The sequence below is a fragment of the Melozone crissalis genome, unplaced genomic scaffold (assembly GCF_028551555.1).
Source record: "Melozone crissalis strain CALT ecotype California unplaced genomic scaffold, PUWL_Pcris_2 ptg000036l_1, whole genome shotgun sequence".
Taxonomy (NCBI): Eukaryota; Metazoa; Chordata; class Aves; order Passeriformes; family Passerellidae; genus Melozone; species Melozone crissalis.
The window spans coordinates 12958334-12973694 of NW_026535814.1; the positions used below are offsets into that span (position 1 = coordinate 12958334).

Here is a 15361-nt window from a genome sequence, read left to right on the forward strand (position 1 = left end):
TACTTTCCTGAGAGCACCCTCTTTGGGGATGGTGTCAGAAGAGTGGCTGAGGCAATTGTCCTGTGGGAGTACAGAAGGTTTGCTTGTTTGGAAGGTAACTCACAAGGATGTGAGGCATTCTCCAGCCTCAAGCCCTCCCATTACTGTAGCCATGTGTTTTGAACCTGCCATGGGGATGCTTTTCACACTCCAGTGTGTAGGGAGCAGTGCCATTCTGAGTGTTATAAATGATCAAATCGAGAGCCAAACTTCTAAGAAAATTTAGGAAAGATTTATTCATTTGTCCGTTAGACCGAATTTCAGTTGTCAAAAACTGCCACAGCCAAGGTCAGCGTCGAGCCCGGGATTGGCGCTGGGTGAACACATGGATCTGACCCCCCAAATGTCAGACTCTCCCCCTGTTCACGAATGCTGCTTAGCACAACAAGTTCTTATACAGTTTATTCTGCCCGAGGCAGAGATGACTGAATGTTCTTTGTGTCTCTTCACATGCATAACCAAGGCTTTACATGTGCAGAGGTAGACAAAGATCCAGTCCAGGTGTCGAGATCTCGTCAGAGAACTTTGGGGAAGTCAGCATTCACATACATCAGGGTGGTGCCATCGATCATCGTGGTAGATGGAATTGTTGGGGCAATAATCATTTTTGAGTGGTCCCAGTGGCCCAGGGAAGGCGGTGATCACACACCCTGGAAGCTTCTATTCTTACGTTAAAGAACCCAATGTTATGTCAACGAAGTCCGGGAACTAGATGTATATGAATAAGACACTGCTCCCGGCCAGGGTGGTCAAAAGACATAGTTTGGATCTTACAATATTTTATACATTCACAGCATGAATTATCTCTACCATATACTACAATCCCTCCCCATTTATATCACTAATTTAATTCATGCTCTTAAATTGCTAAATTTTTCATTTCCTACATCTATCCACCACCATTAAGGGTCTTTCACAAACAGAGTACTCCTTTACACTATTCTGTACTCTCCTTGTAGAACACCCTGGTATCCCGTATTATTCACATTCGAATTTGCCTGTTTTTTGAACTTTGCCAATACCTTAGCAGCATTGCTGGCATACCTCCTTTCTTCCAATCTCATGATTTTAGGTGTGTTGCCTCCAGAAGCTCCTTCTGGGTCCACTGGAATTATCACTATCTGCATTCCCTGGACCATGGAGTGGATCAGTCTAATAAAGCATGGAATTAGCTAAGGGAGGAATAGGATTCCAGCGGCTGAAGAGAGCACAAAAAACATCACTTTGTTCCACCAGGCCCCATCAAACAATTTGTCCCACCACGATGATTGAACAATGGAGTTCCATTTTTGATCAGGGACATGGGCCACCTTTTTGCTCTTGGCCACCAAACCTCTTATGGTTTCCCCATAATCATCAATCTCAATACAGCATTCTGATTCATTTAAATTTCCACACACTCCCTCTTCTTCGGCCAGCAAATAGTCTAAGGCTATTCGATTCTGCTACACAAATGCCCGTACCTGGGTGTGCTGCCGACTCAGTAAATCCAGGGCTTCACAGGTGTGATTCAACACAATTTCCACCACTGCCTGCAGCCAAATCAGTCTGTTCAGTAGATAAATCGGAGTCCTATATCTGCAGCTTCCATCCTGGGCCCACATGGCTGGCCCATATTAATCAATTATTCTCACCACTGGCCACTCTTCCTCTTCCCAGGTTTGTTTACCACTTATCACTGGTATTATCTTTTTCAGGCTTCTTCTCTCCCTTCTCAGGGTCTTGTATAATGGAGCCCCTAACAGATTTATTTTTGTTCAACGGAGAGTAAAGAACACCAGCTGGATCATGCCTAAGGTGCATGATCCCTTCAACCTTGGGGGTAACTCACTGTATGCCCTCTTTCCACAGATCCAATCAATTCCATCCAGGGCCTTCCATTTGATATTTATTTTCCCTGCGTCTCCCCAGTATTCCCTCATGCCCTCCAAGGATTGCAAAGAGTTGGCTCCTGGATTTTTGTCCCACCACAGTCCCATTCTTTTGTTCCATTCACAATTTGTTTTGTTCCTCCGGTTCCAGTACCCAGAAACGTGTTCTGGCTGCCACACCTTACTTTTTGTGCCTGAGTTCAACATTAGGGTAGCTACACAAGGAGTATATCCCACCATCTCAGTGTACTCCCTTCCTTCTCGACTGATACAGATAGTTCCAATCACCCTCTGGTCCAAAATCCACCCCTCCGGTCTCTGTGCCAATTTTGAGATCCTCGGATTGTCCCATTTCAAAAGCTGTTCTGGAGCCAAACCTTCCCCTTTCCAAGGCCATTTTTCTGCAGACTTCAGACCCCCACAAATCCAACAACTTGACAATCCCAATTCAGTTTCAATCTCCTGCATCAAGTCAATTAACAGGTTCCTCTCTGGGGAAGGTAGTTCCCCACCAGTATACTGTTTTTCCAGCATTTCATATTGCTCTCCCAGTGTTTTCAATCTTTCCTGTTCAATTATTTTCTTCCTCATTTCTGACTCCCTTTGCCTGAGTTCCTGAGTTACCTCTCTCATTCTTCCGTCAGGATCCTCATCATTTTAATTTCTCGTGAGACAGACAACCCGATCACATTGCAGGCACACCCTGTCGTCATTTGCCTGTGCCAAGTCCAATATGAGTGGGTCTCTCTTCAAAGTAAATTTGCTGTCAAATTTAGCATTTCTCGTCATCCAATACATTTTCCCATTCATCACGCATATCTCCAGCTTCACATTGTCGTAGCCTGCTGATTGTTGAATCCACATTGTCGAATCCACATTGTGGATTCGCCTGGTGATACACCACAAAGATCGATTCTGTCTTTTCCCCAACCCACATGGTCCGGTTACATTGGTTACAAATGGGTATAGACATTGTTTCCATACTTTGTTTTCTCATTTGATGCTTGTGCTCTGTCCCTTCCTTAGCCTTGCCTCGGCATTGATACACCAAATCCCTGTCTCCAATTCACACAATTTCACCTGTGTGCCATTCTTCCAACAGTACCTGCCAGGTTCCCTGAGACATTCCTTTGGGGCTTGGTATGCTGAGTGTCCCCTGTCCCCTGCAACTGGGATCACCTGAGTGCAATTTCCGCACTCAGCTGTGGAGCTCTCGTTTCTGTCTATCATCGGGACCTCAGTGTGCTGGCTCTGCGTCCCACACACGACTAGGCTCAGGCCAATCAGGATTTCCACCAGGCATACTCCTCTGCCTTTGCCTCCACCCCTGGGGTGCCACCAGCGGTGAGGAAGACCATCTTCACGGCAGCAGGAGTATTCTTCGGGGAACATGCCCTCAGACCTAGCTGCAAACCTCCTTTTAAAGGCGTCCCATCTTGACACTCTGATTGCATCGGAACTCCACGGTATCCTAATGGATTTCCGGCACTCCACATCCAGAATTTCTGCCTGTGATCTAAGCTTCCCACGCACCCCGTTTTGAAAAATGCAAATCCACTCCTGTGAGTCCAATTCAATGATTCCCAAATTGGTGGCTATGGTTAGGATATGGTCAGTCAGTTCAAGCTCTTCCTCCAAACACTGGGTACACAGCCCCTTTGGTCTCTGTCCCCTGCTACAATGAAGGACAAAAAACCCTTGACAATATTCACACCTAAAGTGCACAAATGCATAGCATACACAATCAGACCGTGTACAACTTATCCACTCACCGTTGGTCATCTACAAGGACGTTGGAGTCTGAGCTTCAAGTCGCCTGGGGAAGAAGTGACCCTCCACTCGGGCACTTCCTCCTGATGTTTGACTTTCTTCACCCTAGACACGTGTGTCCAGCCTTTCTCCACTGTCTGAATGGCCATCTCTGTTGCCAGGAGCACAAGAAAAGGACCTTCCCAGTGAGGAGAGAGAGGCATCTCCTTCCACACTTTCGCAAGCACTGTGTCACCCGGTTGGATTTTGTGAATAGTGAATCCCAGAGGAGCACTCTGGGCCATTATCCCCTGTTTTCTGAGTTCCTGCAAATTTCTATTGATTGCAACCAGATATGGTGGAATCTGACCATCCTCAAACCTGGGGTGTCCCACTGGCATTCCATGTCTATATGACATCCCATAGAACATTCCAAAGGGCAAGAGCCCCATCTCCGAGTCAGGCGTAGTTCAGATATTAAGTTGTGCTAAAGGCAGGCATTTCAATCAGGACATCCATGTTTCTAACATTAATTTAGATAACTGTGCCTTCAAAGTCAGATTCATTCTTTCCACTTGTCCTGAACTCTGGGGATGCCATGGAGTGGGGTATTCCCACTGGATGCCTAGTGCATCAGCCATCTGCATAATAACCTTCGATGTGAAATGGGTCCCTTGATCTGAGTCAATGCAATTCACCCAACCATATCGGGGTACAATTTCTTCCAGTAATTTTCTGGTCACTGTCTGAGCCGTTGCCTGTGAGCTGGGAAAGGCCTCCACCCAATGAGTCAATTTGTCCACAATTACAAGTACAAATTTGAACCTCCCCACTTTTGGCAACTCCATGAAATCAACTTCAATTCTTTCAAATGGTCGGTACACAACAGGGCAACTCCCCAGGGCAGCCTGTTTTGGTCTTGATTTGTTTATTTGTGACAAATCAGGCACCCATGCCCTTCTTGTTTGACCAATTCGTAAATTCCCTTGCACCCGAAAAATTTCAAAAATTGTTCCACCAGGGCTTGTGCACCCCAGTGTGTTCACTGGTGCAATTTTCACAAAATTCTTCTGGTAAAACCTCTGGAAAGTAATTCTCTCCCATCAGGTAATCTCCACTTACCTTCTTTCAGTTTCCCCCCAATTTTCTCATAACATTCGATCTCCTTTAGGGAGGGTTGAGGGGAATTATCAGGGTCCTCAGCCCCTTCGATCTCTGGGGTACTCACCATCATCAACACTGCAGGTTTGGCCTCCTGGTCTGCCAAGTTGTTCCCCCTGGTCCAGAATTGAATTCCTGCCTGCTGTCCTTTTACTTGGACCACCGCAATTTCCTCCCTCCGCCTTAGAGCTTCTACGATTTGCGAAATTAATTCTCTGTGTATCAGCCCCATTCCCCTCCTGTTGATCAGTCCCCTTTCCTCCCAAATCTTCCCAAACATGTGAACCACTTCAAAGGCATACCTTGAATCTCTAAAAATCATTCCCTTTTTCCCTTTCAGCCCCTTCAATGCCCTCAGAACGGTGTACAGTTCGCATGCTTTTGCCAACCAACTCGCGCTCAGGTGGCTTGCTTCAATCACCTTTCCTGTTCTCCCATCCATGACTGCATATCCTGATTTCCTTTTTCCCTCAGATTCTTTGCTCGATCCATCCACAAACCATTTTTCTCCGTCGTCCAGTTCCTCCTCCTCTAAATCCTCCCTGATTTTGGTTTGGAATTCAACCACCTTCACGCATTCGTGAATCAATTCCTCTGAAGCTCCCCCGAACAGAAACTGCACAGAGTTCTGCACAGTCATTGTTCTCAGTTCAAAGTCCTGGGAGTGAATCAAAATGGCCTCATACTTTAACAACCTTGCATCCATGAGCCATTTGTCCGCTTTCTGCTGCAGTATGACCTGCATGTTGTGCAGTGCATATACTACCAGAGGTAGTGCTGAAGGTTACCTTCTTGGCTTTCTCCACCAGCAATGCCACGGCACAATCGCCTGCAAGCAGGTGGGCCAGCCCCTGCTGACCGGGTCCAAAAGCCGGGACAAGTAACCCACAGGTTTCCTGACCCCTGCCCAGTCCTGCATCAACACCCCCTGTGCTGTGTGACTGCTCACATCCATAAACAACTGAAAGGGTTTTCTCACATCAGGGACACTCAGCACTGGTGCTACTGTGAGTGCCTCCTCAACTCCCCTAAATTCTTCCTCATCTGTCTTCGTCCATTTGATCCGGGCTGTGGTGAGTTTCTCATATAGAAATTTCACCTTTTTGCTGTACCCTTCAATCCACTGCTGGCAATATTCCAACAACCCCAAAAGCTGCCTGACCTCCCTTTTCGTCTGTGGGGGTGGCAAGGCAATAATCTCCGCCACCCTCTCTGGATCCAACTTCTTTTTGCCCTTGATTAACCAATGTCCTAAAGTACATGATCTCAGACTTTGTGAATTGCAACTTCGACTTTGAAACTTTCAACCCCTTTTGCCCCCAAAAATTCTAAAGCTCGCTTTTGCTTGTCCTTACAGCCTCCTCCCTTGGCCCTGCAACCAACAAATCATCTATATATTGTAGCAAATTTGTCCCTTCACTTGGTACAAAATGACTTAAAACCTGCTCAAGTGATTTGGAGAGTCCATGGAGTCCATGATGACCTGAGGCATCAAAGTCCACCTGAGCTGCTGCTTTCTGTTTTTCTCCAGGTCTTCCCACTGAAACACGAAATAATCGCGGCTGTCCTCAGCTAGACGACAGGTCCAGAAAGCGTCCTTTAAGTCAATCACACTCCACCAAGTGTCCTCAGGAGAGATATTGTTCAACAAATTGTAAGGATTTGAAACCTTGGGGAACAAAGTCTTAGTTGTCTGATTCACAGCCCTGATGTCCTGCACCAGCCTGTAGCAGCCATCTGTTTTCCTCACCGCCAGAACTGGAGTGTTGTGTCTGGACATGCACGGCTCCAGCGTGTTTTTCTTTATTAATTTGTCAATCACTGGCTTCAAACCCCTTCCCCCTTCCATGGAGATGGGGTATTGCTTGACCCGTATCGGGTCTTCCAGTCTCTCAATCTCGACTCAAATCGGCTCTATGTAAAGACTCCCGGCCTCCCCCTGAACATTCCACACTCTCAGGTCTACCTTTTCCTCATCTTAGATGGTGAGTTTGTAAATTCTCACCTTGAGCCAGGATTTTTTCTACTGCCAACCCAATTTCCAGAGCCACAATCATGTCCTGCCCCAGCAAATTGAAATCAGCATCCCAAAGCAACAATATATTTCCTTTGTGCTTTTTACTTTCCATTTCTATTTCCACATCTTTTATGATTGGAACCTTGAAAGGTTCCCCTTTTGCTCCAGTTACTATCATGGAGTCGTTGCTCAGAGAGCACCCCTTTGGTATTTGTTGCACTGTTGTCTGTTCTGCCCCCAAGTCTACCACAAACCACATCTCTTCCCTGTGGGGTCCCACTTTGAATTTTATCCAGGGCTCCCTCGATGTTCCAAACCCCAAACTGAAAAGCCCCTGACACCCCTAATCTTCCTGAAACATTGCCTGGTCCTTGTCTTTGTTGGGACAAATACTTCGAATGTGTCCCTTCCGTTTGCAGTAATACCACTCAAAATCCCACCTTTGCTTGCTCAAACACTTCCCCTATGATTAACCCTGTTTCTTCGCCGGTGCCTTTTTCACTGCATCCTTACCTTGCTCCTGCTTTTGTGCTTCCCTTACTGCAGCCACCAAAACCTTGGCTTGGATCTTCTGTTTCTCTTCATCCCATCTCATGTAGACTTTCTGGGCTTCCCAAAGCAGTTCCTGCAACTCCTGTTCTTGCCACCTATCTTCTCTAGCTTTTTCTGAATATCTTCCCAAGCTTTCGCCACAAACTGCGTTTTCAACAACACCCTCCCCATCGGAGAGTCAGGATCTGTTCCTGAATACATTCTCAGACCTTTGTACCGTCACTCCAGCCCTTCCCTGGGGGTCTCACCTTTGCCCTGGCACTTTCGGAGTACCATGTTTTGCTCATGTTTTGTCCCTTTGTTACCGCCTCCCGGATACCCTGAATGACCATATTTCTCAGATTTATAGACTCCCCCCGAGCCTCGGGTCTCGTGTGTCAGGCAAAACCTTCCGCTTCTGCCTTGATTGACCATGTCCCTCTCAGGATGGTGGAACTGCAATCGTGGGGTGTGCACTCGCCCCGTGACACAGTCACGTCTCACACACGCGTTCAATCACACTTCACTCAACCACACGATACTTACAGTTCCTTTTCCCGCGTGGATTTCTTCGTGCACGAAGAAATTTCTTTGATTTTTGAGTGGAAAAGAAAACCTCTGCTTGGAGACCTCTGGCTCATTCTGAGTTTGCTGAGAATTGGGCCCATTCATCCCCCTTGGCTGTGGCTTGGATTTCAGTTCTTGTGAATTTGATTGGTTTTTTGGACTCCAAACCCGTTCAGACCTCTGAAATCAGCGGGGCGCCTTCCAGGGGATAAGGTGGTCCCGAACCCCAATATCAACTCAGGTCAGGTTGTCACCAGATTGTTATAAATGATGAAATCGAGAGCCAAACTTTTAAGAAAATTTAGCAAAGTGTTGCGGTGTGCTGTAATGTCCCATTTTAGACTTCCAAGTCACCTCCCAGGTGTGCCTATACCTCTCTCCCTTCCCCCCTCGCCCCTTGCTGAGTGAGTCCTGTCAATCAGGCTTAACATTCCAGCAAGGCGTTGTGTGGTTGGTCAAGCTCAAAGGATGCCCCCCAGGCCTGGGGGTCATTGGCCTGTCTAGGTGTCATCCCCCCCTGAGACCCTGCCCCTCTCACCTGGTTGGGTGGCTCACCTGTTCCCTCTCCTTCCCCTGTCCCTGAGCTTAAAAGGGTGATCAGACCATGCGGCCGGTATTCTGTTGGAGCAGTTGCCCACATTCAGACCTCTGTAACCTTGGAATAAACCTCTGGACATTAAACCCTCCAGCAGAATCCTCTCCTTTTTCTCTTCGCCATCGCCTGAAGCTTTCATCCTGAGGTAAACGGAGTTCCTAACAAGCCTGGACTTGTTCAGTGCCCAGCTGCAACCTCCAGCAAGCCAAGGTATCTCTGGGGTGATTACACCGCAGTTGCTGCCTTTGGCCCAGCAGCGAGGGTCAGACTGGCCCAGGCGCCATCAACTGCAAATATTGGGATTCATATTCCAATAGGAAAGGTTTATTACTTTGTCCATGAGACCGAATTTCGGTTGTCAAAAACCGCCACAGCCAAGGTCAGTGTTGAGCCCGGGATTGGCGTTGGGTGAACACACGGATCTGACCCCCCAAATGTCAGACTCTCCCCCTGTTCATGAAAGGTGCTTCGCAAAGCGAGTTCTTATACAGTTTATTCTGCCCGAGGCAGAGATAACTGAATGTTCTTTGTGTCTCTTCACATGCATAACCGAGGCTTTACATGTGCAGAGGTAGACAAAGATCCAGTCCAGGTGTCGAGATGTTGCCAGAGAACTTTGGAGAAGTCAGCATTCACAGGCATCAGGGGGGCACCATTGATCATCGTAGTTCACATGCATCAGGGGGACACTGTTGATCATCGTAGTAGATGGAATCATCGGGAAAAAAATCACTTTTGAGTGGTCCTGGTGGCCTGGGGAAGGCGGTGATCATCGCCCTGGAACCTTCCATTAATTCATTAAAGAACCCAATGTTATTTCAATGAAGTCTGGGAACTAGATGTGTATGAATAAGACACTGCTCCCGCCCAGGGTGGCCAAAAGACATAGTCTGGATCTTACAATATTTTATACATTAACAGCATGAATTATCTCTACCATATATTACACAAGGAAAAGCTCACACAGCCCTGAAGGATAGGGCATGGAGTGTTCCACACATGCCTGGTGCTCTGTGCAGAGAATGAAACCCTCATGGAATGGGAGCCCCTGCCTGTGCTAGGAAAGATGCCCCTGTCCAGGGCCCTGTAGAGGGAGGAGCTTTGCCCCTTGTCCCCTGCCCATGGCAGTCTCCTTTCCCTCACCACCTGCCCTGTCCTGCCAGGCCAGGAGTACCGGATGTACAACACCTACCATGTCCATTTCTACGCCTCCTTCGCTCTCATCATGCTGTGGTCCAAGCTGCAGATCAGCCTGCAGTATGACATTGGTGAGTGTCCCCAGAGCCCTGCCTTGCTGCCTGCTCAGGCCTTCACCTGGGGAAGAGACAGAGCCTTGGGGACACCTGCTGCTGCTGCTGCTGCTGCTGCTGCAGAGATGTGTGCCTTGGAGCCAGCATCCCCCTGCAGCCGCTCTGCTGTGCCCAGCACTTGCAGCCCTGGACTGTTGCTGCCCCAGCAGCTCTGTGCCCAGCACTGGGGATGCCTTCTTGCCATGCTGGGGGTGCCCAGCTGGCTCTGCCTGCCCTGGGGGAGCCCCTGGTCTTCCCAGCTCTGTCCTTGCCCCTTGCACAGCAGACTTGGAGCTGTTTGCAGACGCCCAGTGGGACATGGGCCACGGGCCATCACTCCAGGCTGTGCAGGGGCCTGCTGGCCTGCAGCAGCTGGGGTCTCAAGGAGCTCCATGTGATGGGTGGGCTGACAAAGAGGAGGTCAAGGCATCCAGGGTGACACAATGGCCTTCAGGGATAGTGGAAAGAGAGGCCACTACTGAGGAAAGGGAACAGGGACACTGAACAGTGAAAGAGCGGAGACAGTGTGTGTTTGCAGAAAAGCTTTATTGGGAGAATAAAGTTGATGAAGATGCTGAATGAGGTGCTGAAGGAGGTGCTGAAGCAGGCGCTGAAGGAGGTGCTGAAGGAGGCACTGAAGCAGGTGCTGAAGGAGGTGCTGAAGCAGAAGGAAGGGCTACAACCTGGCACTTCCTCTTCTCTGGAGCTCCAATGCTACCAGCCCTCAATCCATAAGATCTGGCTTGCGCCAGAATGTGTTGTAGCCAGCCCTGAGGGGACACAGACAGAGGAAGGTAAGGATGTGATATGGGAGTGGCCCAATGCCCACCCAGCCCTGTACCCCCCCAAAACATTTGCACCTTCTCAGGACGCCCAGGGAAGCTGTGCACAAGCACCCTGTCCTCCCTCACTTTCACACTGGCAGCAGCTCTGCCAAATGCTGAGCACCACAGGCTGGGAGCACCGCCCTTCATCCCCACCCTGGGCCATTCAGGAGTCCTTCTTAGGCCTTGGGCTTTGGAAATGCCTCTCAAGTGGTGAAGCTTCCCTTGTGCTTGTCACATACACTTTGCACACCAAGTCCTTCTGTTGCTTTATCAAGGAAAACAATACTCCAAAAGCCTTGGGGAATTACTTACCTCTATCACAGTCCAAGCGGAACAATGTTATCATTACTGAACTGTGAAAAATTCCTGTAGTTACCATCTCACACTACATCCAGGATGAAGACTGACTGATGACTAAGGTCAATCATCCCATGATTTTACCACAGCATTCCTAAGTGAGGCTCCTCAGTGCCAGCCTGGATCTAGAATTAAATCTCTGCTGTAATTGTGGTCAACCCTCCCAAATCACCTTATCAATGTTAAATCACTCAATATTTAATTGCTGTCATGTCCTGTAGACAGAAACCATAGAGCAGGTCTCAGACTGAGAGCAGAACCAGCCCCAGCTCAGATCCATCAGTAGATTAGAAAGCAGTGGGCACCTTCCTGAACTTTCTGATTCATTTAAATGGTCTCACTTCTCCTTCTCTACCTCCAGCTTCCATGTAAATCATTCTAGATTGATTCTAACCTATTTTTTCCTTCCTATGTTTTACTCCTGCAGAAATCAAACAAGTGAACCCTGCCATGGAGATCTGCTAAGTCCTGTTTTTGCAAACAGACATTAATCTTCCTTTTGCCAATGCCTGTGAGAGTGACTCACAAGTGACCAAAAGCACTCATTTTGACAGGCCCAACCCCTCAGGACTGCACAGGGGACCTGTGCAGGGCAGGAACAGAGAGCTCACAAGGTGGCTTTCCAGTCGTTTGCAAGATCCTCTGAGTGTAACCTCAGCAGCCACATGGTCTTCAAAACTTCCTTTCCAAGGTCATCCACAAAGCACTGGCCCGTGAAAACAGTGATGGTATCTGTGGGGACAGGACAGGAGGTGGAGGGGAGCGTGGCCAAGGTGGCAGGTCAGTGCCTGTCCCAGCACAGGGGACAGTAGACCCCTGCTCTCCCCGGCCTCTGGGCACAAAGGGGATGGGGAAAGCAGCAGGAGGGCTCACAGGGCTGGGGTGTCACACGGACATGGGCAGGCAGTGCAGGCTCCAGCCCCTGCTGCCCCTCCTGCAGCCTGGCACTGGGAGCTGGCAGCAACGGAGGAGCTCCAGGGACAGGGATGGGGGAGCTGCAGGGAGGGAGAGCAGTGGGGATAGTGCAGGGGAAGGCAGGGAATCAGCAAGGACACTGCAGGGGGGGCAGAGGGGAGGTCTGGGGACACAGCAAGGATGCTAAAAAATGTCTACATACTTGTAAAATTCCAGTGGACAGTGAAACCAAAGGTGGGCTGGCTCCAATATGGGAGCTGCTGGGACCCCACCAGAGGTGATTCCTTGATCTCTTCTGGGGAAATCTTCACTTTTGTGAGGTACTTGCCAGTGAAGTCACCATTTTCCTTTACTTCATCAATGGTCATGTTGGAGCCCAAGTCATTCTGCCATTGCCCAGTCAGTTTACACTGCAGAGGAAAGAACTCAGCACTTGTTGCACAGCACAGCCTGCAGCCACAGCCCCCCTGCCCACCCCACCCTGTGCATCCCAGCCCTGATGGTACCTGCTCAGTAGCCTGGAGGCCATGAGCGCCCAGGGCCAGGAAGAGCACGAGGAGCAAGGGAGTTGCTTGCACCATCTCTGCAGCAGGCAGACAGCTGATGGACCTGGGGATGTGCTCCTTGCAGATCGCTGCTGAGGCTCCTGCTCCCTCTCCTTTTTATGGGTGCCAGATGGGTGCGTGGTAGCTCTGGCCAGGATGTTGTGCAATATAGGTGTTCCCAAATGTATCAGCAATCAGAGGGGCTGGTGACAGCTGATATTCCCAGAATGCCTTTGTTCCAAGATTAATGTAGATGGACAGCCCAGGTGACATGCTCCAGTATTGTGCTGCCACAGTACCCCTCCAGTGTCACATTCATATTTTCTGAAAAATCCTTTTGCCCAGGATTTTTCCCCTGGGAAGCTGAGAAACCTCAGAGAAAAAGGAACCCAACAATTATCTCATTTGTTACTCCTGTGTTTGATTCCTTTGGAATGTGGTTGGGGATTGTTCACCAACAGGTGATGGTTACATTGGGTTTCCAGTGTGAGTGGTTTTGACTGATTTGTCAATCAGTGCCAAGGTGTGGCGAGGCTGTGGAAAGAGTCACGAGTTTCAGTATTATCTCTTTAGCGTTCTGTAAGGATTCTTTCTTTATTCTTTAGTATAATTTAGTACAGTATTCTTTAATACCATATAGTATCATTATATCATAAATTAGCCTTCTAAGAACTTGGAGTCAAATTTATAATTCCTTTCTTCCACGAGGGTCGCCATAAATACAATAAGTAGTGAGTCCAGATGTTGGCTACAACCTGGAGCTGAAGAACCAAGACACTGAAATCGGAAGCAGTTCACAGCCAAGGTTGAACACACAAGGATCAGTTGAATCCTCTTGGGAAGTAACCAGAGACCCTTTGTGGAGATGCAGGACAGCCTCTAGGACCCCACGAATCCTGAGCAGACTGCTGACATTGGGCACTGTTGCACGGTACTGCTAGCTCTTCTGTGGGAATCCTTAAAATCAGAAGGTTTTGGGAAAGCTGCAAAAGGCAGGCCTCGGACACAGCAGAACTGTGATTAGAGCTAAGTAGTAGCCATAAGAAAGGTCAGCAGAAAAATTATGTAAGAAGGAGAAAAGTAGGACAAATTGAGCAATGGTCTGTGTAGTAGCACTTTTCTAGAATAACTCCCTAAGTTGCATAAAAATATATCTAGCAAGATATTAGGAAGTTCTAAGCTTAATAATGGAGCTCTGTGCATTGTGTTTTAAGGCTTACAAGTAGGGTAGTGTATTTGAAATAAGCAAGCATTGTTTTGACCAAAGGTAGGTGTGCTTATAGTGGTTGGATAGAACTACTGTCAATGTGCTTTTGCTTTGTGTGATCGGTCAAAAAACTTTTAAAGTAAGTTGTAACTGGGTCTGCTGCCTAGAATGTGAGCTGATGGCATCTTCCCATTGTCATAACCCTGTAATGAGACTGATGCTGAAAACCAAAAGAGCTCAAGATTCATTCCTAGCAGTCCCACCCCATTTGTGATTTGTACATAGCCCGCAGCCAGTGAATAATGGTGTTCCTCTGTAAGACTAAAAGAATAAAGAAGAAAACAGTGGACAGTGCCATTGACAGAGACCCAGGCTGTTAATTGGAGGAATGAATCATCCCCTTCATCATCTGTAGTTGATATCCTTGTTGAGTAATAAGTAGCAGCTTCAGGGGCTCCTGGCAATGAGGTGGGAAATCATCTATCTTTAACAAAATTGGACATTTTTTCCTGGCTTGAGACACTTTTACAGGATAAAGAATGCTCAGACATCTGAAAACATGAACTGAAAGGCCTATTAATCTGGGTAAAAGCGAATACTCAAAATATAGACTTGAAGTCTGGTTTTACCTTTGATTTTCCAGATAAACTGGAAAAATTATAATCTAGTCACTCTCAAAAAGGAAGAGACTTTGGTCAAACTAATGCCTATCTCCAGAGCTTTAATGGAGAGGTTTAAACAGAATGATTGTAGTAGAGACTTTCTTGAATACCAAAACAGAACATCTGGTTCTGAGACTACAATTCCAAATGGTGCTGGGCCTTTGTCTTCTTTTGGGGGGTCATGGGTTTTGTTTGGGGTTCCTTCCCTTCTGGTGCGTCCGGGGTTTCCCAGACAGTGTGGACAGCACCTCAGTTCCTGGGAAGTGGGAATCAGGTCAGCTTCTACCTTCAGTTGTGTCCTCTGTTTACTCTGGGATTCCGTGTGTCATTGATGCTGCAACTGGGCATCCTCCCATTCTTCCGCGGAATCATCCACCCCCGGATTTCCCAGGAAAGTGTTTGGGATTTTTGTTGTGTTCTGAGAATTTGGGGGGGTCAGGGGTCCTCTCCTGGAGATGTTGGGAGTCGAGCGGTCTGGGAGATGAGAGTTTAGGGAGGCTTTGCAAAACAAGGGCTGCTGTTTCTGTGCCCTGTTCCTCTTCCAAACAAGATGTGGCCAGATCTTGTTATGAAGTTGTGCAGGGGTGCCCTGCCTTGGGGAATTCTGGATCCACTGTGCCTGACTGAGGGGCTGTGGGGGTCACCCCTGCCACAGTTTCCCCTTCCTGGGAAGTCACCCCTTGGATCGGGCTCAGGAGAGCAGTTCGCTTTGTAGTTCTGAGAATTCTTTTTGTATAGATTCCTTCCCCAAGCCTCTTCCAGGGTTTTTGCTGCTTTTGGTTCCTCACCCTCTGGTTACAAGTGTCAAAGAGCTTTGGATTTGGCTCTGCCGGCAGAGGAGTGGGAAGGGGGGAGCACAGAGGCAGCGGGCGGCAGCCAGGGGCCAAAGCAGGGCCAGCATGGCTTTGTCCAGAGAGATGCATGGCGTGTAGGAGGGAGAGCTCAGGAAAGTTTCTGTGGAGACACAGACAGATCATTTAGAAGCCTTGAAGCCTGTCTCATTTGCTGCTGGTGGGGAAAAACATCATG

At 48.3% G+C, this 15361-nt stretch overlaps 1 protein-coding gene across 1 annotated transcript; it reads right to left on the reverse strand.

Moving 5' to 3' along the window:
• Positions 1–11610: 11610 nt before the first annotated feature.
• LOC128941483 (avidin-like) lies at positions 11611–12499 on the reverse strand. The gene is made up of 3 exons (XM_054283259.1): positions 12425–12499; positions 12121–12328; positions 11611–11735 (listed from the first exon to the last, which is right to left on the reverse strand). The coding sequence occupies exons 1-3, from the start codon at positions 12497–12499 to the stop codon at positions 11611–11613; spliced, it is 408 nt and encodes a 135-aa protein (XP_054139234.1).
• Positions 12500–15361: the final 2862 nt, after the last annotated feature.